This window comes from Pseudorca crassidens, chromosome 17, assembly GCF_039906515.1.
Source record: "Pseudorca crassidens isolate mPseCra1 chromosome 17, mPseCra1.hap1, whole genome shotgun sequence".
In the NCBI taxonomy this organism is placed as follows: Eukaryota; Metazoa; Chordata; class Mammalia; order Artiodactyla; family Delphinidae; genus Pseudorca; species Pseudorca crassidens.
In genome coordinates, this window is record NC_090312.1 from 77,328,465 (window position 1) to 77,355,850 (window position 27,386).

General features: G+C 42.9%; 1 protein-coding gene across 1 annotated transcript in view; it reads right to left on the bottom strand.

Annotated features, from left to right (window-relative positions):
- Nucleotides 1–27,386, bottom strand: part of CLVS1 (clavesin 1) — a 212,037-nt gene that overhangs the window by 114,246 nt on the left and 70,405 nt on the right. Inside the window, exon 4 of the mRNA XM_067712250.1 lies at nt 16,412–17,041. Coding sequence (XP_067568351.1) covers nt 16,412–16,866 — 455 coding nt within the window. The 5' untranslated portion in view covers nt 16,867–17,041. The remainder of the gene's footprint in view (nt 1–16,411; nt 17,042–27,386) is intronic.

Here is a 27,386-nt window from a genome sequence, read left to right on the forward strand (position 1 = left end):
CCGCTCGCCGCAACTAGAGAAAGCCCACGTGCAGCAACCAAGACCCAACGCAGCCAAAAATAAATTAATTAATTTTTTAAAAAAAGATTCAACAATGAGCAAAGAAATTGGTAAAACACCTTGGAAAATTTGAACAGGCATTAATTGTCAAGTGATAACAACAACAATAACAATAACTCTGGGTTTGAATACATGGTAGGACTAAAACAATAGATAGCAGTGATTTTAAATACGGGGAAGTTCAGAGAGAAGTTAGAGCTTTCTTTTTTCTTTATCCTGGATAAGAATAGAGAGATCGACCTCGAACTTTTTAGCAAAATCTGCTGGTAAAGCATCCATATTAAAATTTGGAGAATAACATGTAAAATAATAGAAGTAGATAACTTTCAAACCCAAAGGGTGGAAGTGGGGAAAAGGAAGAAACAATAAAACTTGATCAGACCAACAGAAAGCAGTGCTTTGATGACAGTATGCATAACAACACGTTGCATTGTACAGCAAGGAGAGAGGAGAGCTCTCATAGGCTGCTGGGGGGAATAGAGACTGGAACCTTATTTCTGGAAAGCAATTTAACTATATATGTACAAGAGCCATATGAGTTTTCATTGCTCACTAATTCAACTTCTTGGAATTTATCCTAAGGGGGGAAAACCAAAGATGTAGAGAAATATTTATATAGAAATATGTTCATTATGCCATTATTTATACTGGTCAAAAATTGAAAATAGCCTAATGCTCAGCATTAATTGAGTTTTAAACTATCCACTCATAATTTTGTGCTTAATACGTGCTTAGTAAACTAATAAAATAACCATGATATAATTTTAACTGAAAAAAAACACAGATTAATAAACTAGTGGTCACCAGTGGGGAGAAGGAAGGCGGGAGGGACAAGATAGGGGTAGGGGATTAAGAGATACGAAATACTATGTATAAAATAGATAAGCAAAAAAGGACACATTGTACAGCACAGGGAAATATAGCCATTATTTTGTAATAACTTTAAATGGAGTATAATCTATAAAAATATTGAATCACTATGCTGTACACCCGAAACCAATATAGTATTATAAATTAACTATACTTCAATTAAAGAAATTTACTGAATTGAAAAAAGCAAATCAACAAAAAATAGTTGACACTTATTGAGTGCTAAGTATGGGTCAGTCATTTTTCTGAGCCTTTATTTGTATGAACTATTTTCATTCTCATTACAACTCTTTAAGGTTGATACTGTTACTCTCCTCATTTTATGGGTGATTAAATTGAGACCCAGAGTGTTTAAGTGATTCGTCCAGGCTCAGGCAGCTAGTATGTGGTGGAGCTCTGACTCACATTCAGGCAGTCCAGCCACAGCTCTTGAGCTCTATATCATAGTGCTACCCTGCTATCCAGTATAAGCCTGATTGTGTGTGTGTGTGTGTGTGTGTCTATGTGTGCAAAATATACTTCAATTCTCAGTGTAAAAAGTGGTTATAGCTCAGTGGGGGGATTGTGGATGATTTCCAATGTCCTAATACTTTATTGACATGATTATCATCAGTGCTTACTCTTTTATTTTCCAGTTATATATATACATATGCATATATATATATATGTGTGTGTGTGTGTGTGTGTGTGTATAACTTTTTCAGATCCTATTCCGTCATAGGTTATTGCAAGATATTGAATATAGTTCCCTGTGCTCTGCGGTGGATCCTTGGTGTTTGTCTGTTTCACGTGTAACAGTAATGCTTCCTCTTACAGCCACATGGCCCTCCATGTTTAGGATAGAGCGACAGGCCCATTTGGCAGCCCTTCCGTAATACTATCCAAGTAGGGTCTTTGCTCCCCAGGGCATCGCAGAACTGTATGCACAGGGAAATCAGTAAATCGAATGTGGGGTTCTTAAACAACTTTTGGCTGTGAGCCTCTTGAGAATCTGATGGAAGCTGGGTACCTTCTATACCAAATGCACATGGGTCTAAAATGTCAGGAGATTTACAGATTCCCAGTGGCCAAATGTAGACCAAAAGTCTCTGCCCTCAGGTAAAATGAGCCAGGTCAATGTGCCTCACTTACCCAGCAGCTGCAATTACTTAGACACTGTGGAAAACAAGGAAGAAGGCATCTCCCACGTTTCTCCCCGGCTAAGGTGTCTATGAGCTCATGATGCTTTGCCAGTGTCCGTGTTCCTGTCCCCATCCCTGGGTGAACAGACCAAAGCAGTATAAATTTAAATCTATACATATAAAAATTATATTTTGGTCATGGTGGTGGGGTCAGGGTCATATGACACATGAGAAGGGGGTGGCAGCTCAAGTGAGGAGACCAAAGGGAGTGGGCCCAGGGACAGTGCTCTTTGGATCCCCACTGCCTTAGAGTAGGTGTTCAGGAAAGACACAGGGTGTAGTAAAAGATAAACAGAGAGCTAAGCTACTTTATGTTGCCCAGTATATTCTTGATGAGAGACAAAAGCTTGCATTTAATAGCTAGAAAAATCTAAACATAAAAATATAAAGGGTAGTCACCACTTTGGTAAAAACAGGTTTAGTCCAAGTGTAAATGAAAACATAGGTCCTTTTCTGTTAGGCTGGGCAAATGGTATAGAGAAGAAAGACACACAGGTCAGAGGGGGGTGTAGTATGTGAATCCAAGATGGGAAAAACCTTGGAAGAAAAACTGCCCAGGTTTTCCATTTTGCCCAGCTCCAGATAGAATCTGCATCAGAAGGTGCTTCGTGCCCTGCCTGCTGGTGCGTTAGGCAGAACTGTATTTCTGAGCGTACAGATGAGATGCCATAAAAGTCATGCACTGCTGCAGCTCATTTACATTATTTCTTGGGATTCCCTATAGATCTTCACCCAAAGCATACAATTCAACACGCTCAGTTTTCTGGCTTCCTAATCCACAGAAAATTAGGAGAAAGGGTTTTGAAGCAAGCCCACTAACGATAGCCAATTAATAGCTAAGAGGAGAAAGGGGTACTAAAGACAAAACAAAACAAACAAAAGAATTAGAAAGTGCACATAGCGTGGCAGTCTGGGCCTTGTAGCATGGGAACAAAGCCCATATGTTCCAAGAATCCTCATCACGATAGTTATTTCACAGCCCAGGGCATGGTAACTTATATTTACTGTTGTCAACATTTGTCATTTTATTTATTTATTTATTTATTTATTTATTTTTTTGTGGTACGCGGGCCTCTCACTGTTGTGGCCTCTCCCGTTGCGGAGCACAGGCTCCAGATGCTCAGGCTCAGCGGCCATGGCTCACGGGCCCAGCCGCTCCGCAGCATGTGGGATCTTCCCGGACCGGGGCACGAACCCGTGTCCGCTGCATCGGCAGGCGGACTCTCAACCACTGCGCCACCAGGGAAGCCCCTCATTTAAAAAAAGTATTACCCTATATTTGACAAGGGTAGGCAGTACATAATGCATTCTAAGGTGGTTTTTGTAAAAAAACACAACTGTATAAAATAACATTTTAAAATTGGCTTCTAAAAAGCAACCCTCAACTATCTGAAGATTTAACTTCTCTGGATGGGATACCCTCTTCCCTTACGAAGCCGTAAGGTAAATGAGGCATTGCAGTATTATTCTGGGGGGTTTCACAGATCAAATATCAAACGGAAATACTCTAGCTGTGGTGGTGTGATCTACTAATCAGTATGCGTGCTATAAAATTATATGATGGATTAGCTCATCAGAAACTCATGAGGAAACGCGCGAGCGACATCAGCCACACAAACCTGTCAGGCTGAGGAGGGTCCAGAGTAGAAATAAGACGCCGCTCGCAAAGAATGAGGCGGGGAGTCGGGTTTCCGCTCCCTGAGCTCTGCAGGGAAGGAAGCACCCTGAACAATGGGCGCTTCTATAACACGAAACCTTCTCTCAACTCGGTCTTATGCACAATGACACGCACGGAATACAGAATGTAAGAACTGAGAGAAAACCATGCAAGTCGTCTACTTCCACATCCTTATTAGGTGAGGAAATCGGCACCTGAGCTCATCGCACAGCGGATGGAGCCACGACAGACCCCGCAGTAGTGACTCCCGTCCCACGTCCTGGCTGCTCCTGCTGCTTCTAGGACATTCTCTGTCCCCCTTATGTCATGCTGAGGATCACTGGGCAGGCGGTAGACAGAGCATCCTCATCTCTTCCTCCTCCATTCTCAAGTTCAACTGCACACAACTCTGGTGCCCTTAACAAGAATATTGTCATTGGGAAGAGTCTACAAAGAGCTTCTCCCCTCTGGACTTTCCATTGTTCCAAACTTCTCCCCGGCAGTCAAGAGGGAGCGCTACTCCGTACCTGTGGATACCAAGGAGAAAAAGACACAGCCTCCTGCCTCCAGAAGCTTCCTGAAGCATGGAGAAGTGTGCAGCAAAGAAGATGCGTGTGACAGGCATTCAGGGAAGAACAAAGGAAGAGATCAGTGCTGCCCCAGCCGTGGACAAAGCTTCTTAGTGTGGAGAAGAGCTTTGAAAGAGGAGTAGGGCTTGATCTGGCCTCAAGCATAAAGCCCAGGTTCCTTGTGGCAAGCAGGGCCTTTCATTCCTGGCGTCTGCTTACCTCCTGAGCCACATCTCTCTCCACGTGAGCCCTTATAGTCTATGCTCAATGGGACCAACTGAGGCTCTTCCAACAAGGCTAGCTCTCTCTTCCCTGGATCCCTGCACTCTGTGGTCTTTTTGCCTCAAACGGCCCCCCTCACATTCCTCCCCTCTACCTGCTCAGTCTTCCCTCTGCTTCAAGTCAGATAATGGCTTCGGGAAAATGTCTCTGAGGCCCCAGCTTCCCAGTGGGTTAGATGCCTCTTGTCTGTGCTCCTGTAGGGCCCATGCTCACCTCATCATGGAAACGAAAACTAAATAGTAGGCACTAGGTAAGCAAAGGTGGGAAAGAGCTTCCATGAGTGAGGAGGGGGGAAGGGGGAGAGGAGGCTTACTCAGGTGGAAGATGTCCTTTGGATAAGGAAAGTAATGCCAGATGCTTAAGGTTTTCTATGGCAAAATGTGTGGCAAAGAGACTGAATCCGTTTTGTTAGGGAGCCCGTAAGGATTCCCGAGCAGGGAATTTGTAATAAATTGTGAGCAATCAGAGATTAGGTGACACAATCCCCAGAAGCAGAGCCCAAACATAACCGGGTATCATGAAGAAGGAGAGAGAGAAATACTCAGAATCAAACCACCAACCAGTCTTGTGATTTTGTCCAGATTAAACACCCTCTATTTAAAATGCAGATAATTCTCCTTCATAAATTGTTGGGAGGATTAAATTAACAACGTGGCACAGGAGATGCCCATTGCCTGGGAAGCATTACTAATATTAGCACACTCTTAGCCGGGAAGACACTGGGTGTTACTTGCGGGAGTGCCAGATTTGAAATTAGATTCGGAGACACTCAGCAGGGAGTATTAGAGATGGGGAAGAAACAGAGGCAAAGAGAAGAGAAAAATGATGAGAAACGAAAAGAGAATTTGCAAAGAAAAAACAACACATCACTTTAAAACCCTCACAACAAAATTTCCCTTCTCTTTATTTTCCTGTCTGATGCTGTTTCTCAGTATAGTGGCAATAACTTCTGCTGCGTTATAGGACTCACAATAAATGGCTTCTGAGCTTGATTTACAACCTCGGCGAAGTGCAGGCATTTAATCATCCCCAGCAGCTATTTAAGGTTCCGTATATCACCGTTCAGGAGCGATTATCTAGGAACCATATAAGGGCAGGAGAGCTGGGCGCTGGTGCTAGGACTGAGGTTCAGGGCTCAGGCACTGGGGGGTTTCCTTGGAAGCTCTACAGTGTGCTTCTTGTAAAGGGATCAAAAGATGCTTCCCGGCTGATGGAGAACTGGGGAAAGCAGCGAACTGCCCAGAAGAGCTTCAGATCATACAAGAAAAGGCCCCATAGCTCGCAATGCACTCGTTTGGGAAGTCAGCTACGCCCTTGAGAAAACCTCGCAGTGAACGCAGCGCACAGACAGCACCGTGATTAAAAACGCCCTTTCTCCGTGCCCTCTTCTACTACCGCTGGCCTTTTAAAGAGCAGACCCAGGCTGTGCCCCCACCGGAGCAGCATTTCAAGTCGAGTAAGTGAGCAAAGTTCTGGGTCGGCCGCTTTATCCAGGCCACGCTCCAGGCAGGAGGAATTTATTCTTAGACCCTCACATTTCCAGGCATCAGAGGAGACTTCCTTATCTACAAAATAATGAGTGTCATGTCTTTTAAACTCCTGGGTGTGTAAGTGAGAATTTGCGCGGAGCAGGTGGCCTGGAAAGATATGCTGTCAATGAAAGCTTGCTCTCCTGGTTCCCCTCCTGCTGCAAACCTGCCCGGCCTTTGTAACAATGTTACAGGAGCCGTGTGACATCTGACAGCTCCCTGAGGGGCAGCCACCCAGGTAGGCAGGAGCGTGCACTGCTGTGTTATCTCAGAGCAGAGACCCCACTGCTCTGCCTTCCATTCAGTGCACACGGGAGACGCGTCTAACGGGCATGCTTGCAAGGACCTGAGCTCAATCGAAGGGGATGTTGACAGTGGGCCGGAAGCAGCTGAGCCCCGGACTAAGCAGAATTAGAGTGTGAGTGCTGAAGAATGTCTGACAAGGAGTTCTTACGGAGGAAGAAGGGGATTTGAAAGAAATATTTGAGGAACTATTTGACTAACCCACGTGGCGAGCCATACACTCATCCAGCAGGTTGAGGAGGCAGAGTAAACTCTTCTAGCTTCATTTCCGCGTCAATCACCAGCTTTGTAGAAGCACGTAACAGAGATGTGGTCCATCTTATAAGGTGTTTAAACCGAATGAGAAATTGTATCTTGGGCATTTTACATTAGATCGACGTGGGAAAACCACCTGAATGATGGAAGAAAGGACATGGCTGTCTGTGTCAGACCCCTTCCTACCTAGCACCTCATTTAACCCTCACAGCTCTACCAAGGACACACGATTATTACCAGACAGTGAGGGAACCGAAGGTTAGAGGAGTTACGTATCTCGCCAAGGTCACAGAGCTGGTAAGCTGTGGAGCTGGGGTTCTGTTTGCCAACTGAAAGCTGACTCATCTTAGTGGAAGGAACAGGTAGGCAAAGATGACGTTTTCGATCACTATCTTAGATCACACTCGTACTAGGACCACTTTCTGTGACATATTCCAAGCAGTATCCAGATTCCTTTGTTGGGCTGGGGTTTTTAAAAAGTCAAAGTTGTTTTTGTTGTTACTCTTATTATGGCCAAATAATTAGGGTTGAGATTGGACAGGATCTTCAACATTTGATTCGCCAGGTTTCTATGAGATTGGAGGACGTGGCAACAGGATTTCCCTGTTAAGCTATGAGAGCCTTTTCAAGTCTTTGGGACCTTGAGTGACCAAGAGAGGCTTGCTCAGTCATACCTTGCTGAGAGCCCTCCAGAGTGTCTGATCGAATGGCCCCCAAGTTTGGCAAATGCGTTCTAGTGGTGAGCTATACAGAACGGTATTTGAACTATGGAGTTAGGTCTGAGATCCAGCTCATTTTAGCCATTTACCAGCTGTGTGACCTTGGATGGGTCACCTAACCTCTCTGAGTCTCAGTCTCATCACCTGCAAAATAAGGATATGAATAGTGACTACCTAAGAGCATTACTGCCTGCCGCAAGGAAGCACTCAACACTGTCTGATCTTGTGGTTGTAATATTCTCCTTCTCCTTCTCCTTTCAACTTTGCCCATTGCCAAGGTCACAACAATTGGAAAACTAATCACTCCCAGAACGATGCTGGGAATGTTTCTCTAGGAAGAACAGAGAGCTAGACCTTTTCCTGAACCTGCCTCGATAGGGCCTGGGACTGGGGAGGAGGGTTGCCTCATGGCCCTGGTGAGAAGCACTAAGTCCACCTGACTTGCCTCCCCCTTGGCTACCCAACATTCAGCACTGACATTTTGGAAATCTGGCCCCTCGTTCACAAGTTCTTATACTTAGGACAGTAAAACTGAATGAGGTGTAGACCCCCCGCTGCTTGTAAAAAGCTCTTTTATTTTCTTAGATTCCATATATATGTGTTAGCATACGGTATTTGTCTTTCTGACTTCCTTCACTCTGTATGACAGACTCTAGGTCCATCCACCTCACTACAGATAACTCAGTTTCGTGGCATAGCACAGGGAGATCAGCTTGGTGCTTTGTGACCACCTAGAGGGGTGGGATAGGGAGGGTGAGAGGGAGGGAGACGCAAGAGGGAAGGGATATGGGGACATATGTGTATGTATAACTGATTCACTTTGTTATAAAGCAGAAACTAACACACCATTGTAAAGCAATTATACTCCAATAAAGTTGTTAAAAAAAAAAAAAGCTCTTTTATGCTCTTCCAAAAGCTAAAGGTGAACCTCCGTCAAGTGGCTTATTTATAGTCTGAAGACTTACATCCCACCCACTAGCTCAGGGTTTTACTCAGAAGAGAAAACCCACTTAATGCGCATCTCCCACCACCGTGCTGTCGAGACGCAGGCCACGCCAGCCCTTTGGAGGCTGCCACAGCTCAGCAATAACCGGTGACGTCTGAAGGAGCTGGATCGCCAGCATATCCTTTAGCTCCATCACGTCTGGCATGAGGCGACGAGGAGAAGCTGAACGCCTGTCCAGAAAAAAAGTGTGAGTGGAAAAGCGCCCGTTCCCTGAGAGCAGATAGATCCTCGGTTGATTTCTTCGTTGCAAAGTAAACATGGCAGTGTCCTTGCTTTCAGAATTGTGACAGCAGGAAGGTCAAGTACCCTAGTATCATTCATCTTCCTGTCGTTTCACACCTGGAGGGACTGGGAGGGGGGGGGGCGGGGGGCTTGTGTGAGATGCCATTCTGGGATGCGGAGCTCCTTTGGACCTTCAGGAACTCGCCCAGAGCTGGCCAACTCTAACTGTTCAGCGCGTCTCTGGAGTGCATGGAGGAACGCGTGAACCTTGGATTCATCCCGCTAAACAACAGCAAGTCTTACAGTAGATAATTACACTATAAAGTGGTAACAGTACTTGTTTCCATACACTGAACCTTAACGGTGTGTCAAAGACTCCGCCAAGGGCTTCCCTAGTGGCGCAGTGGTTGAGAGTCCGCCTGCCGATGCAGGGGACACGGGTTCGTGCCCCGGTCCGGGAAGATCCCACATGCCGCGGAGCGGCTGGGCCCGTGAGCCATGGCAGCTGAGCCTGCGCGTCCGGAGCCTGTGCTCCGCAACGGGAGAGGCCACAACAGTGAGGGGCCCGCGTACCGCAAAAAAAAAAAAAGGCTCCGCCAAGTGCTTTGCCTGTATTATCTCGGCTCCTCACAGCAACCTTAGCTAGGGTTACTGCCAGGTCCCATTTGAGAAAGCCGGAAACTTAAAGAGCTACATCACCCAGAGTCACATAGCTCACAAGTGGTAAAGCTGGGATTGAACCATACTCTTAATCACTGGTCCCTAACGTGTGGACCCAATTCTCGTAAGTACCATCTCATGAGGAGTCAAAAAACTGCACACGGGCCCTAGTATTTTCTGCAGCCTGAATACATTACAGGCCCAGCTCTTACGTATACTGTTATTTTTCAAGTGTTACTAATGCTACTGCATTTCATAAAATACTGATCACATAGTTAAAAAAAGACTAGCATGTCTTGTCTATTGTTCAGCACCCCACCCATCTTCTTATTTGCTCAAACTGAAGTGATGGGTCCCTCTCCACTCCCTTTCTTCCCACTCTTATTAGGGACTAGACGGGCCCTCCCCATTGAGCCTCCAGATTCATCTCAACTTCCGGTGCACCCAACTTGCAATGCTCATCCTTCACTGTCTGAGCCCCCTGGGAACTCTCGAGGAATGGCTTTCTTGTTTACACCGAGACACCCTGGGCTTCTTGGCTAGGAGAGGGGGCTGAAAAGAGGCTGTGAAAAATCTTGCATTTGGACCCCAGGGCTGCTTTGCCACTTAGCAACACACCAGTGATTCAGACTTTGATTGTAAGAAGCTCTGGAAGCTTTGAGTTCAGGGTAGGAATGAGACCATAGGTAGGGTTTCATGGGAAGGCATAGTCTTTCTATTGACAGACAAGAGAAGCATTTCATCTCTTTTATAGATTACCTACACACATAACATAGATCCTTGCAGGACTATGGTAGGAATTATAAATTATATGTATCAAACACTTGGCACAAAGGCAATTAACAAAGGGTGTTATTGACATTGATGTTAGGACGTTTTTAGACACGCCCCATCAGGGGTTCTCACAGTGGGTTCTAGCTCCCCTAAGGGTTTTGGAAATATGAAGGTGGTCGTTCAGGTGATGACGGCACCTGGGACAGGGGATGCTAGACATTCCCAATGCTGGACACAGCCCTGCACATTAAGAACTAAGCGGCTTCAAATGCCAGTTGTGCTTCTTTTGAGAATCTCTGCTCTTAAGTCTTAGATCCTCTCCACTGTGGTCGTCTTCATCTACACCCTTGTCTACCACCAGGAAATCCACTTCCAGCCTTTCAGAAGCTCCGTGGATATTTTGAAATATCTAATCACTCAGGAGCTAAGCAGTCAGCTCCAAGTGTCTTTGCAATGAGCTTGGAATTGGAAGCCTTGAGTCTAAGTTTTTCCATTGATGAGTCATAATGCTCCGTGTTTAGAAAGTATCCTCTCCTCCCCAAACCTCTTCTTTGTTATTTGTAACTTAGTGATACTGAAACTCCTCAAATGGTTATGAGCATCACATCAGAAAGTGTACATGGAAATGCTTGGGAACCATAAGGTCCTAACAGCTGTATAGAGTATGGATGTACAGAATTATACACTGTAATATAACTGACTAGGAACCAACTTAAGGCTCTTCCCTGGAGAAATCTGATCGGCCTGAGCAATGCTGTGCTGAGCCATATTGGAATGCAAAGCACAAGGAAAACTCAATAATTCTTATCCTGCCTTCTTGAAAATTTGGATATTCTGTTCGTCAGGAAGTTTTGTTTGCGTTAATTTTAATTCTAAAAAATATTTTATGACAATGTTATTTACTTTGATTAATGAAGTGTTTCGGTGCCCCCTTCAATTTTGCATCCCAAGCAAATGCACCAACCCCTCACCCTTGTCCCAGCCCTGGGGCTGAAGCCATGGCTCAGGCTCCCTGATCTTCAATCCAGATGGTTGTGCTTCAGTGCAAATTTTTTGTCCCTGGTTCTGTATCTTGGGGAAAGAGAGCCTACAGGATCCATTGCCTTCTTATAATAACTCTGTATACTCGAAGGTAGTAATCAAGCTGTCCATCAGCTGCCTTTTCTCTCTGCTGAATTACCCTAACGTGGCTCTTCCTTAGAACGCCTCAGCCTCCTCAAAGAACCAACTTTGCAACTAATTTTCCACCTGGCTGCTGATTTTTCTTTTTTTCTTGCGGTACACGGGCCTCTCACTGTTGTGGCCTCTCCCGCTGCGGAGCAGAGGCTCCGGACGCGCAGGCTCAGCAGCCATGGCTCACGGGCCCAGCCGCTCCGCGGCATGTGGGATCTTCCCGGACCGGGGCACGAACCCGCGTCCCCTGCATTGGCAGGCGGACTCTCAACCACTGCGCCACCGGGGAAGCCCTGGCTGCTGATTTTTGAGCTTTCAGTTGTGGGAAACAAACAATACACTGACAAAAGAATGTCCAGTGTAATTTTATATATTTTGATTTACAATGCATTTCCAATTGTTTTGTCCCCCATTAAAGTACTTGGGGACCAGCTGGTCTGCACATGGCACCAACAGATACTATTGGAGTCTATTGTGGGGCTTGTATTACCTGGACTGCTCCCCGCCAATGCTTTTCTGATATCCTGAGACTACAGTAAACATAACAGGTAGGGACACTAAGACCAGGTGACTTCTTAGAGCCTGCCAGCCACAGCTGAGCTACCATGGAGGACTTTGGAGCATGGTGGCTTGGGGTCTTAGCTGTATTGTCTATACTTTTCAGGAGGAGGCAAGTTAGTAATGGCATCAAATTCTGCTGCCCTTAGAAACAACATCTTGTGATCTGATATCCTAGATACTTGCCTGCTTTGAGGTTTTTTCTTACGAAAGAGCTGCCGTTTACTGACTAGAGCTAATCTGTGATCATGGTCATCCCCACTTCACAGGTGAGAAGCTGAGGATAATAAGAATTTAAGCAACTTGCTCAGGATCACATAGCTGGTTAGGAGGCGGCTGGAATTTGAAGCTGGCCATCTGGCTTCAGAGTTTGTGCATTTAATCACTAGCCTATTCTGCCCCTTGGACACCAGCAACTAGAGTACTTGGGGTTAATCCTTGCAACAGCTCCACATGCCAGGTACTAGATCCATTTCCATTTGATAATATTGAGGCTCCAGAAAGTAAAATAACCTGACCCATTTTTAGCTCTTTTGTTAACTGAGCAAAATCCAGAAAAAAATAGACGAGTTCTTCTGTGCTCACGTTTTCCCCTTGGTGGGAAGGGCATTCCTGGGCAGATCAGGCTGTGTGGCCCCGTGCAAGTATGCAACTCATAAAGAAACAAGAAATAGATGTCTTTTTTATCAGATCTTAGGGGACAAGTTGGGAATTCTTGCCAACGTTGTTATGAATCTAGGTGAAAAAGATCAAAAGGCTCATTGAACAAGAGTGCTTCCTTAGGTCTCCGTTACACACCAGGCTGCTGAGCTGAAATGCACACTCTGCTGACCCTGGAGGTGCCAGCCGCACTGTATGAATGAGTAGATGGGCGCTGACTTAATCTAACTCGTTTCGGTTCAGCCCGGCAGCCTCAGGAAAGACAGAAGTCGGCTGAGGAGGCCAGCTTGTGCTCGGAGGCTCCTGTGCTCTGTGGGCACACCTAGCCCTGCACACGCCCCTGGAGGGTAGCACTTTTCATCACTCAATGTTCTGGGCTCTTACTCAGGCTGTCTGGGTCTAGATGAATGAGATTTACATCGTTTTAATAAATATTAATAACCATTTTAATCTCAGTAAACCTTTTATATAAGGCGTTCAAATCACTTTCCAGTCATCTCGGGCTCCCCACGAGAGTCAAGTAATCATTCTGCAAAGCTGTGCTAACTCTTCAGCCCTTCAAGGTTCCATTAGGCTAGGTCTGTGTGACAGGGAACACTTCTGGGGAGAAAGCTAACAACTGCTGAGGATGGGCAAGGGGCAGCTCACACTCGTCGGCCCACTTCTGTTCTCAAATATTGTACGCCTGTCTCTATTTTTACCTTATTTACCATCTGTGCTCTATTATATTTGTAGTGGGAGGTTTAATAGTGTTTGTGATAATACCAGAAGCTAACATTGATTGTTTACCATGGGCCAAGCAATGCGCTGTGTACCTTAAATGCCTTGTTTCATTCAGTCCTCCCAACTACATTATTAAACAACCATCAAGAGGCTGCTTGTCCCAGGTCATAGAACCACTAAATCACATGACAGTATCCAGGTTCAAATTGAGGTTTGTTTGCTTCTAATCATCTTTGGCTATCAGTAAGATAGCCCTGTCGTTCACCTTCTTGTTAAAGCCAAAGTGGTTTGGAACAAATAGTATTCTACAATCTGAAACAAACTGCCTCAAGTAGACCCAGCTTTGGGAGGGGTAGGAGGGGTGGAAGAAAGAGACTGTGTGTGTGTGTGTGAGAGAGAAGAAAGGATTACTTCAAAGAACCTAGTGAATCAGGAGCCTATAAAGTGAATTTTAAAATCCCTCTCCATCCGTAGGATCAGGCTGAATGAGCTTCACATTCATGAGCCGTTAGAGCTAGAAGATACCTCAGGGATTACCTAGTTCAAGCCTTTTATTTTACACCTGAGGAAACTGAGGAACAGAGACGTGAAGTAACTCTTTCAAGGTTATCTTAATCATAAAGATTTGAATTATTCCCTTAAAGGCTTGTTTCTTCTTGCTTCTTAACACATTCTGAGGTACATACAGACCAAAGACTGATACAAAACAAGGTATTTCCTGATGGTTTATCTCCTCGTGTGTAAATCATCGCTTACTGGTGTTCTGTGCATCTTCCGTCTTAGCAGAGACAAGTTCTCCAACACGTTCAACTAAGCACAGATGACCTCAGCATGATCATTCTCCAGAATCATCACATTTTTCTGTTTCGAAATCCACAATGTTCATGTGCCCTTTTCAAGAGGACAGCTGCTCCCTCTAGTTTAAGACTCATGTCCTGTGTTGATGGTTTACGTCTCAAAAGGAATTCTCCTGTGGTAGATGGGAGTTAGCTGTCTATGTGTTTGCACCATAACTGGACAGTGGGTGGCCCAAGGGGTTGTTTGCTGGAGGGACCTTGTATTTTCGTCGTTTTCATCATGTCCTTGTGCCTAAGCACAAGCCCTGGCACAGAGTCTACACTTGTCACATGTTTGTTGAGTGGATGGTATATGCAAGAATGTAAAGACCTGGAAATCTTTCTCATCAGTAGAGCATTGTAACAAGAGGCTCATCCTTAATGCTTATGGAATAAAAGAACAGAGACATAGCAGGGCAGCCCAGGCCTAGGTGCAGACCTGAACAATCTCTAGACTGATAGTGTTAAACATTCAAATACCTTTTCAGGGTTAGATTGCTCTATTCCAGTTTATCAGCCAGAAAACAACCAGTGGTCCCTAAGGTTTCCCATACGAATCATCATTTTTAGGAGGAGGAACAGTCATATGAGGCACTAAAGGGGCGCCCTAGAAATTCCTTTTAATTATATTTGGGGGAGGGGCTCTTTGGTATATTTTTAAAGTTAAACGTATGTTTCCCCAAATACCATAATTTCAATATGATCCCCCTGTGAGAGCTCAAGCCACAGGTGAAGTTTTGGAGATTAATTCATGCATTCTTTTGCATTCAACATTTATTGCCTATTGGACCATGTGCCCAAGAGATAAACATGAAAAAGTCACAGTCTCCTGCTCTTAAGGAACCTGCAGTCTTGGGAGGAGGAATAAGAAAGAACACACAAGCAAACACACAATTACAGTAAAGCTAGGTTAAGATAACTTGCTCTCAAGTCAACCCCACTCTGTATTTCACTAGTTGTGTGACACTGAATGACTTACTTAACTTCTCAAGACCTTGTGTCATCAAATGTAAAACAGGGATCATAGGAACACCCATCATGCAAAGTTCTTGAGTGGATTAAATGAGATAATATATGTACATATAAATGCTTAGCAGAGTATGTGGTATGTTTTCAAAAATATTAACTAAAATAACAGTGGTTCTTATACTCCAACTGTAACTACTTTAACGGAAATATGTGAGCAGAGGAAGGCACCTCACTGAAACAGGTTGGGATGGAAGGTAGGTAAAGACTACCTTCCCGAAGAACCATAGAGATAGGTGTGAGTCAGTAGGCAGGTTATGTCCAAGATGGTTGGACTTGGCATAAGAAATGGTTGATCCCTCCCTTAAGTAGCTGGTGGGGCAAGTCCAGAGGCTTGGAGGCATGTTGAAACCTCAGCTATTTAAGACAAGGCTTACACTTCGCACCAGAGAGCATGAAAAAGGGCAGAGGGTGAAGAAGAGCAGGAGATGCAGAAGTTGGATCATACAGAGCTTTACTTGGAAGACCTTGCAGATCGCTGAAGAATTTTAATGAGAGGAGCGACGTCATGGAATTTTGGAAGGGTTACTCTGATGATGGTAAAGACTGCAATGGCTCGGAGGAGACTAGACCAGAGGCAGGGACTCCAGTCAGGAGGCTGTCTCAGTGATGCAGGTGAGAAAATAAAGAGAAATTACACTAGGGCAGTAGCCATGGGGGCAAAGAGAGTGAAGAGGTTTGAGGTGGTTTTAAGAAGAAAGGGGTAGCACTTGGCAATTAATTGGATGTGAGCAGCAAGGGCAAAGGAGCGGTCCAGGAAGACACCCAGATTTCTGGCTCGAGAGACTGGAGGGATGGAAGAGCGGGGAGAGCGGGAAAGATGCTGCACTCCGTTGGGACGTGTTGAGTTTATGGTTCTTTATAGGACTTTGCGGGAGGAATGGCCGGCAGGCATTTGGATGGGAAGGTCTGGCACGCAGAAGAAAGGTCGGATATTAAAGTCATGGAGAGGATCCAAGAAATTAGTTCATGTGTTAAAAACACTTGACTTAAAGCCATCTACTGAATCCATTTTTGTTGTTGTTGTTGAAGATGAGAACCCTAAAGACAGAATATATGGTTCTCCTAGAAGACCAGATTTCAATTTCATTAAAACAAATGACCCACTTTGATGAATAGAGGTCTCTTACAATTCTAAAACTGTGATTCTTTTGTTCCAAAACATTGCTGTGGATCTGTAATCACCTATTGATGACAGTAAAAGACCTGTGGCCTTAAAATTCTCTTTGTGGACGTGTAGAATATATACTTTTAAATAAGAGCCCGTTGTCTGTAAAGGCATACAGCCCCAAACATGCAGTGACAATGCTTATGAAAAAGAAAAAACAAAGACACTATCTACATTTACCTACTCTGATCCCAATTGGCTGCAAACAGCAGAAGAATCTTCCTGCCATAGTGATCGCGGTTTTCCAGCACTCCAGGGAAGCCATCGATGAGGGCCCTCTTAATGCCAGGATCATCAGCCTTGAAGTTTTTGAACATGTCCAGGTTTAGCTGGCGGTACTGGAAGTACTGGGCCAGGAGTCTAAAGGCATCTGCTTGGTGAAACTTCCTGGCTCGGAGGAATCTCAGGATGAAGGCATCATCTGTGCGTAAAAATCCAATGTCAGGCCTGGTGATGATCATGTCCCTGACTTGCTGAATATCCTGGTGTAAAACGTCTGGGTTTTCATTCAGTTCTAGGCGAGCTTTCTCTATAGTCTCTGGGCTGAGTCCAGCCTGTAAATGGGTCATCTTGGCCAAATCTCCTTTCCAAGCGCTTAATTTCTGATATTCGGGAAGAAAAGAGACTGGTCCCATTCACGTGATGGTCTGCTGAAATTGTGGCCCATTCAACAGTTTTTTTTTACTACCAAGCTGCCACTGAAACAGACAAATAGAGGGTCTTCTTTCTGTTCCTGGAAAGCAGTAGGACATCCAGGTCCTATGTGGTGGCGGCCATCCCAAAGAGAAGCAAAAGCGAGGCCATTGCTTACTGCAAAACAAATGCACACAAGAGAAACAAACAGAGATGATACAAAGAAAGTCTGGGTAAGTTAACTGGAACTCAGAAAAGCAGTATATTATGCTGCAGATCTGATTAGAAGAATAAAGGGTATATTTTCTTTAAAAGAGGATACTTGGCCTAATTTTATTATTGACAACTTCAGTGTGTAATATGCAAGTATTTGCAATACGTTTAGGAAGTTTTTAGTTACATTGACTAGGTAACATGATAGCGTATGGTCAGATTAGTAATAGATTGCGTTTTTATGAATCACCCAAGAAGAGAGAAAAATCCTCCTCTGTTACCGCCTGCTTTATGGGGCCATTCACAGGCCTCCTATCCAGAGACGTTATGGCCTCCCATTAGCTTCTTTTCTCAGTTTCTTTCACAGAAATACGCCCTCCCCACCTGTTTTAAAGGCAGCCATTTGCAGCTTAACAATAAAAAGGGACTTTTAAAAGTCACCCTATTTTCACCCCACAGTACCTAATTACTCAAAACTAAACTCAGTAAACTGGAGCAGGGAGGAAAGGACAGGCTTATGGCTGGAAGCTTGACCTTCAGTCATCAAATTCAACAGCAGTGAGAAAGGGTCTCATGTGCAGACATTTACAAGTGGTTTTACTATTCTACTAAAGACAAAGGGACTTGAGGACTTCCCTGGTGGCGCAGTGGTTAAGAATCCGCCTGGCCAATGCAGGGGACACGGGTTTGAGCCCTGGCCCGGGAAGATCCCACATGCCGTGGAGCAACTAAGCCCGTGCGCCACAACTACTGGGCCCGCATGCCACAACTACTGAAGCCCGTGTGCCTAGAGCCTGTGCTCCACAACAAGAAAAGCCACAACAATGAGAAGCCCGTGCACCACACAAAGACCCAACACAGCCAAAAATATAAATAAATAATAAATAAATTTATTTTTTTAAAAACAAAAGGCAAGGGGACTTGAAACTCTTGGTTATCTCCCTACCTAACCCAATATCCATATGGACTTAAAAGTCATTTTTTCGTATAACTTTTCTGTTGTCCTGAGATATTATTTTACTCATGATAATGATTGTTTTTTGTTTGTTTGTTTTGTTTTTCCCTTGGTGAAATGAATTTATTTATTTATTTTTAATTTATTTTTTATTGAAGTATGGTTGAATTATAATGTGGTAATTACTACTGTACAGCAAAGTGACTCCATCATACATATATACATAGTCTTTTTCATATTCTTTTCCATTATGGTGTATCACAGGATACTGAATATAGTTCCCTGTGCTCTACAGTAAGACCTTGTTGTGTTTCCATGCTATATATACTAGTTTGCATCTGCTAATCCCACACTCCCAATCCAACCCTCGCCCACCCACCTCCCCCTTGGCAACCACCAGTTTATTCTCTATGTCTCTGATTCTCTTTGTTTCACAGCTAGGTTCATTTGTGTCATATTTTAGATTCCACATATAAGTGATATCAGATGGTATTTGTCTTTCTCTTTCTGACTTGCAATCCCAATCCTGGGCATATATCCAGATAAAACTATAATTCAAAAAGATACATGCACCCCTATGTTCATAGCAGCACTATTCACAATAGCCAAGACATGGAAACAACCTAAATGTCCATTGACAAATGAATGGATAAAGAAGATGTGGCACATATATACAATGGAATATTACTCAGCCATAGAAAACAATGAAATAATGCCATTTGCAGCAACATGGATGCAACTAGAGATTATCCTACTAAATGATTGAGTGTTTTAATCCCCTTGGATTTTTCTACCTAAATGGTATACAGACAAATGCTCATATTATTTGCGTCTTTAATATAAGTGTTTAAGCTCTCTCAGACATTGGTTTGGTCTAACTTAGAAGTTCTAAAAATCAGAACATATTAGGTTTAAAAAAACTTGCAGGCATGCATTTTTTTCCTAGCTTTCCTAGATCAAACAGTATATGCAATAAGAGGCAGAATATTTACTTCCAACCTAATTATTAATGCCATATCGTACAAAATAATTTTAAAGACAAAAATGATTCTTTTACTTAATTTAGGACTAGCAGTAATTTCTTCAGGGAGACAATCACCTCACACATTTCTGCTTTATATTGCCTTTGTGATATGGAGGAGATGAAGGTCAGTTCAGGTAACTAGTATTCATTTTCAAGAATGAATATAGAATAGTAAAAATTTTTATTTACAAAATGCTGGTCTTGTAAACTAATTTGTAAGAAAGTAGCACTTAGCTCTGTAATGTGTGAAAGTAAGAAGTATAACGGAGTCTTGATTCTCACTGATTAGAATAGTAAAGTAAATAGTAAAGAATAGTAAAGGAAAACAGTGCTATGCACTAGTCCCAGGATTGGAAGAATCTTTAAAATCCGTCTAGTTCGACATCCATCTGATTTTAAAATTCCCTCTCTATTAGCCTCACCACACCGCTTCAAAATTCATCTCTACACCCATTGCAGTCTACCTTTGATTGCTCTCACCAACCAATGACCAGGATGATCGTATAATTTATTATCCAGATTTAGGCACCAGGGGTCACTAATAACAATAATGCTCAACAACAGGCATAAATGGGGACATTTGCAAGCAAACCCAGACAGATGATCATTCTACTAGTGAATGACCTTTCTGCTGCTACCTCCAATAGACACATTTTGGTAACCTGTTATGGGCGACCCCATCAGCAGTTGATATTGATGGCTTCATCCTTCTTAAAACTCTCCCATTTTCCCTCTCTTTTCTGTGATTCCATATACCCTATTTCTCTCCTAACCTCTATCCATTCCTGCTCCATCTTCTTCTGTGCTCACCACGTCCATATGCTATTTTCCAGGATCCAACCGTGACTTAACCACCTGCATGTGGATAACTTCAGTCCATAGCTGTCTCCTGATCTTCAGGCTTACTTACACATCCCAGTTGCTCACTGATCACCCCCACTTAGATGTCCCCTAGACGCCACAAACGCAGTATGTTCAAAACTGAACTAATCGTAGTTCCTCATCCTGAATCTGCTCATCCACCTCCGTCTCTTACTGACTGACATCATCTCTGTATAGTTTCCCACGCTAGAAGCCTGGGAGTCAACTATTATTCCACCTTCTCCCTTACCGCCCACATCCAGGCAATCACTTCCGTAATATTTCTTAAATCTTCCCTGTTCTTTCCATCCATTTTCACTGTCTTTGTTTAGACCGCGTCTCCACTCATCTGTTTAGTTCTGCAGCATTCTCCCTATGGTACCCTTGCGACCAACCTTGACCTTTTCTTGTCCATTCTCTATACTACAATTGAAATCTGCTCATGTCACTGCTTGATTGACAGTGATCAATAGCTTCCAGTTGTCCTAGGATGAAATATAAAACTCTGTGACATGGTTTCCAAGACTCTTCATCATCTGGTCCCTATCTGTCTCTCCAGATTCACCCTCCAGCCATGCAGCCACACCGAGACACCTGTAGTTTCTTCTCTCTTCTCTGGGCCTTGGCAAAAGATGCTCCCTCTGTCTAGAAAAACCACTGATTAACTCCTCTTTCCCCTTTAGGAGTCATCTTGGAGATCATTTTCTCCACGAACCCTCCCTCACCTTCAGAGGTCACAGGTAGCCCTCCAGCCCTGACCACACCACATTTTATTGCCATGTTCCTCTCTCCCCTCTCACTCTGAACTCCTTGCACAGAATCTCATTAATTACCTGGATCTTACTCATCTGCGTATCGCCAGTACAGTGCCTGGCACACAGAGGGTCCGTGCCATGAGCAGAGCCACTCTGTTGTGTTCACTGCCTATTCTCAGTGCCTGGAACTGTGCCTACACTGAGTAGGTGTCATATATCTACGTACATACAGAACCAATTAATAAAGTAGGCAAAATGTTGCTTTAACGAGTAAGTGGTTTCGCCTTCTGTTTGGGTACCTCTAGGACTGTTTTCCTTAAATGAGGGTGTGGCAGCCGCCTTTCAATTTCCTTCCTCATCTACAAAGTATTTTTTTTCCTAGAAGAAGTTAGCCTAGGCACACTGTACTTCAGATCATTGCCTCTTTGAAGCATGCTGGGTGATATTCATGGTTCCAGCCACGGCACAGCGCGCTCAGAGCACAAGGCATAGCAAAGGCTCATCCCTGGCAGAATATTTAAAGCTGCTGGGAGCGAGTTACTTATCTTGCAGTTCAGGGAACTCAACAATGTTTCCAAGATAAATTACTGTGAGTTCAAGGGGAGAGTTGAGGTTGCATTTTTCATGGCCCACTTCCACACATAGTTATGCCTCCAATCTACAATCTCTGAAATAAATTTGTTTCAGTCTATATCTTTGTTCTGTGCTCAGCATACAGTGGAAGCTGCTGGGGAGAATACCCAAGCCAGGGTCACTGGGTTTCATACTTAGGATGAAATAGACATTTTCCATTAAAGGCAAATCCTTCATTTCAGAAGTCTGAATAGACTGCTACTAAAAATAACAGCTTCAATTGATAAGATTTAAGGCACTAAAAATGCTATGCTATACAAGAATGTTCTCCAAATGTAGCATTTTCAACTGTAATTTTTTTTGTTCACGTGAAGGATTTGGTTCTCATTCAACTTTTCTGAATTGGTCAAACAAGTATAAAGGATACATTGGACTAGGTATCACCTGAAGAAGTAGGAGCGGTTTCTGTCCTGGTGGTAATAAGAATTGCTTCAATTTGTTATTTATTATAACTGTGTTTATTATGTCCCAGGCACTTGCATACTCTCTTTTTTATATAGTATATTATTTAATCCTTAGAACACCTATATGAGATGAGTATATTATTGTCCCCATTTTTCAGCTGAGGAAACAGGCACAGGAGATGGTAAATGACTTTCCCTAGGTTACACAGTTACCAAGAGTCAGAAATGGGTTTAAGCCTAAGTAATATTTCTGGTGTCCCATGTTCTTTATGACTGTGCTATTCCATCCTTATATGTAGCAGAGAAGTTCTAGTATTTACCACTTAAGACGTATGTGACCTTCAGCAAGTTACCATCCCTGCCAGAACCTCACTCTCCTTCCCTAAAATTCCTTCCAAATTCACTATTCTGTAAGCCTAAATGTGCCTAAGGGGTCAACAGACATTTTTAGGTGGCCTAACGCCATACCTTACAAATGTCCAGTTACCATCTCGTCCTCATATTTCATCAGCGGATGACTGGAACTATTTAAAATCTACCTATATATGACTCTTCCGGCTATCATGGATTTTTGCTCTGCCTTTACGTATTTTCCTGTGGCTAAAATGACAAATCCGAGGCCCTGCCATTCTACTTGAAGGACTGATATCTCGGCATGACTAGTAGAGCTCCAGGCATAGCCTGGGCATTGAAGTGTGCTTGATAACCCAAAGGGGCACTTTAGGCAGGCTCCTAGGAGCCCCGGAAACTCTCTCTTCCACTGCTGGTTGGGTCTGAAATGATTATTTATTTAGAGATTGTTTCAAATACATGAAGAGTAACTCACTACACTCTCTGGGGAGCCCAGGGTAGAAGCTTACCTCCATTCCTAATCCATGCTTTTTCTAACGAACTAGAAATTTAGGTAGTGGTATTTTTGTGTGAGGGGGAGGAAAGGAGAGTCTCCACATCATGATATTTGAAATCATGGCATCCACAGATTCCAGATTCATACTTCATCTCAAATTTACATTAGAAAAAATACGTATTTGTGTATTTCCTCATACGGAATTCAATCTTAAGAAAGTGTATTTGCACACACACACTTTTAAACACATACCCTAGTCTTTATGAACCAAGGGGTCTAGGTGGAAAAATCATTTCAGAAAGTATAATAATTCAAATGAAATCTATTTTGGTTATTTTATAATCTATTATTCTCATTTATTTCATTATCCTTAGAAACACACATTAAATATAGGATAACAATCAGAATAATAATAACCACGTCTTATCTACAAATATGTACATATGTGTATCATTATTTCAAAGCATTTTACATCAATTATCTTTTTTCATCATTACAATGATTCTGCAATAGGTAGAATAAAGATAATTCCCTGGGAGATGCTGAGAATCATGTGAAATAATGTAGGTTAAAGTGCTTTGAAAATGAAAAGCTCCAGTTTACATTTACTGTAATATTCTTGTTGATATCATACTTCTGTTGTCTCCAGGTAGATAAAAGGATGTTGAAGCCTAGAACAGCTAAGCACCAGGCATTAAGTCAGATAGTGTTAAAAGTGAGGGAAAAAGCAGACAAGTATTTGTGACTACTTGTTACGTGCCTCGGGCTTTGGTATTATATAGTCTAATCTCCACACCAACCTTTAAAGCTAGGTTATTACTTATTAGATAAAAGGATAAATCTGAGATTTAGATAGATTAAGTATAGGTGGAAGAGCAAAGATTCATACCCAAACCTGCCTGACTCAAAGCCTGTGTTCTATCCATTGCCCTACCTTGCCTCTCAGAATAGGTGCTTTCTCTTTACCAGCCTGGGTATCAGTGCTCTCATACTCACTCACACAGCAAGCACAGACCTACACCCCATCAATCCTAAGGAAGAACATTTAAGGGATGTAAAATTGGCCAAATTTGGGAGGAAAGAGTATATTGTTGTCATGACCAGAAAGATGAAATCTATAAATCCTAAATATTGTTTGAAACGTAAGAACATCAATAACTAATGAATAATACCTCAAATATTTATTGCTTCTGAATGTTCTTGATAATACAAAGAACAATTTTAAATACACATCAATTTAAATTAATACAGATACAAAATGAGAGACTATACCTATATTTGTTTCATGGGTTTCTTTTATAAGAAAAAGATGAAGAATGAGTCTCAGTGATAAAACTTTCCACATGAAAGTCTAATCAACTACCTCAGCCATCAGTGTGAAAGATGCGTTTCAAAATTTTAAATGTATATTGAATTAGGTTAACCCTTATGGCTCTTCACCTTTCTAAAATCTCACTTCTAATTTTTTAACTGAATATGTATTTCCCCCTAGGAGTGCTGAAAGGGACTTTTACACTGAATGAAATAAAAATAGATGCTGCTGATAGATCAAAACTAAAATCAAAAGTCACAGTGAGCAAAAATCTTTTTCTAAGTACAGTTCTATTTGAAATCTTTCCTGAAAGATGATAGGCTCCCTTACTGCCAGTGGAGCCTATATTTAAATCTCAGAGGTCGGTTGATTACAATATTCTATGATGCTGACCAGAAAGGAATCTTATTTCCAAGTGATGAATTTGAGATTGACCATTAGGGTTTGTAGGACTTCTCTGCATAAGTACTGGCAAGGGAACATAAGCCTTGTGAGTAACAAATAGAACTCCAATCCATTGACTTTCTATCAAACATTAGCCAACTTGCAGATATGAGCTATCTACACCCGGGGCAGGGAGAGTAGTCTAGAAGGATAAAGGGGAGACCTTTAATCATCTGAAAGTGTAGTGAGGCCAGAATTTAGCCCCTGGCTCATGGTCAACTTTCTGTTGCCTTTAGCTCAGTAGTAGCCCAGGGCTCGCCCTTGCCACATAAATATTCATTGTATAGACTCCCTTGGCTCCCTTTAAAATAGCAACTAAAGGGCTTCCCTGGTGGCGCAGTGGTTGAGAGTCCGCCTGCCGATGCAGGGGACACGGGTTCGTGCCCCGGTCTGGGAAGATCCCACGTGGCGCGGAGCGGCTGGGCCCGTGAGCCATGGCCGCTGAGCCTGCGCGTCCGGAGCCTGTGCTCCGCAACAGGAAAGACCACAACATTGAGAGGCCCGCGTACTGCAAAAAAAAAAAAAAAAAAGAAGGCATGTGTTCCTTGCCGTTACTTCTCAAAGTATATGGTCCACGCTGAGCACCATCCGCAGCTCCTGGAGCTTGTTGGGATCTCAGATGTCAGGACCCACCCAGACATGCTGAATGGTTAGCAGAATCCCCGGTCAATTTGGATGCCCATTAATGTTTGAGAAGCGCTGACCTAAAGGATTGATAATCAAAGCGGTTGAGAAGGTAGGTTAATTACCCCTGAATTCAGAGCTCACTCTGTCTGCGGACAGCAGTGCTACTTTGTCCAAGAGGAGAGTAAAAGCACTCCCAGTGTGCTTTTGGAGCACTGACACTTCCTTTTGGAGTACTGACACTCATAAAAGATCACCTCATTAATTGTTCTCAAACATGCTGGCATGCTCTATATACCAACCAAAAGCAATGAAGGAAGGAAGGAGGAAGGAGGCAAGTGAAAGCAAGAGAAAGGGAGAGAGAAAAGGAAAGAGAGACAAATCTTACATGTTTAGTTTGATTTATTTTGTCCACACATAAGACTAGATGTCTTTTATTTATAGAGCCTGGGATTGGAGTTCCCAAGTGCCATTTCCAGGCCCACGGATTCTCTTATTCCCTCCAAAACTACAAACTAGTGAACACTGAGTACACTATGTACTTGACACACATACAGCTGTGGAACTTTACGTAAGACATTTGAGCAATAACACAGGCTGAACTGACGTGATGTTATTCTAAGGAGAGTAGATGGAGAGAGGGCTGAACGATACCTACAAATTGGAGATGTGGCTAAAAGTGTCCAGAAGACAAGATTGGATCATCTCAGACACATATGGGGAAAACCCTACTGGCTCAGCAGTCAGGAAGAAGAAAGCTCACAGAGAATTTAGCCCCCCGCATAGAAACTTTCATGTGATAGCAGGTCTGTAAAGGGGGAGAATAGGGTTACCCAGCCAGAGACAAGATGATAAGGGGCTGTGGGAATCAGCAGAAATAGTGGAGAATAATGAACTTATTAACTGAATAAATGAAAGCTTTCTTATGGAGAGGAGAGCGACCAGTTGATTTCTGCATCCATGAAGAATCAAGCCAAAGAAGATAAACCTTCCATTAAGCTAAGAAAAACTTGGATTGAAAAATAACCACAGTTTTCTCTAGAGAGATGTACACTTGGGGCTGACAGTGGAGGCTACAGTCTTAGAGTAATACTGCGGCTCTTCTCCTGAAATTTAGTCCAGTAAATAAACAACTGGATAAAATGAACAATAATCAAAACAATAAAAATTTGGGAGAAAGATGTAATGGGGAAAAGATCCCTCTTAGCTTAAGGGGTATTTCTGGACTGATTGCATGCGGCCAAATTTCATACTTTGTGTACCCATTCTGCTGTGTTACGTCCTCTGGGTCACCATTTAACGGGAAAGCAGAGAAGATCCAAGTCAGCCTGGATCCATTTACTAAGGATGCCTCTGCTGGGGAAATGTGTAAAATCGTGAATAGGCTTCTCAGGGTTACTAAGGTGTCCCTTTGTGAAACCTGCAGAAGTGAAAAGACACCACCAATTCTGGAGTTCTAGATTCCCCCATTTGGGAATGAATGACCTTCCAGCTTGATACTCCATGATTCTAAATGATGCACCTCTCTGGGAACATGTCTACAAAAATGTTATGATGCCACTCTGCTGGAAAGCGTGTTTTCTGTTCACCTTTAAATCCATCATAAAAATGAGAAAGTTCTGTTACTGAAAATATGAAAAAAGCAAAATATCCCTTAATAAAAAAAACAAAAGGGGAAGCCAGGATAGTGGCACTTTAGAAAAATTAATGAGCTCAGTATAATATCTTAGTCAAAGAAAAGCATTGCGTCTGAGACAGGTGCCTGTAAATCTCATGGAAGCAGCATTGTTTTGAAATTTCCCCAGCCACAGGAAATCGTATGAGGCACAGGAAGACGTAGCATTGAAGGCACTACATTCCTGGCCTGAGTTTCTAGTTCAAGCAGCTAGAACTGGCAGTATATACATTTTAAAAAATTGTCTGGGCTGAACCGTTCTTTGCAGACAGATAAGGGAGTTTTAAGAATCTGGTTGCCTGGGGACTTGAGAAGTCCAGTTTACTGTGGATATTACCAATCTAAGGACAATATATAGATAACCAGATTTCCTTCCTCTCTAAAATCCATTTCACCAGGTATTTTCACTAGTTTTCTTGGTTTGAATTCAAAAGTGAGTGAATTTTAGATGCAGATAGAATTAATTCATAGCAGTAAATAACTTTTGACAAAATGCTGCTATTCCTCATTCAAGAAGAGTATTTGATGTGAATTTTTCCTCAAAACTTCTTCCAGCAGTTCCTTGTTTGTGACTTTTTTTTTTTTTGACAATGCCTCTGATAATAAGCAAGCTGATTTAGACAAAACTTGCTTCTTTTTCTTTTTAAAGAGGCAGAATAAATGTACAATGGGGATTTTTTAATCAACCTTTTCTGTGCTTTGGTTTAAACTTGGTTGTTACATGTGACTGACATTATTCCCATATGAAATTATAATCCATCTCATTTTTAATAAA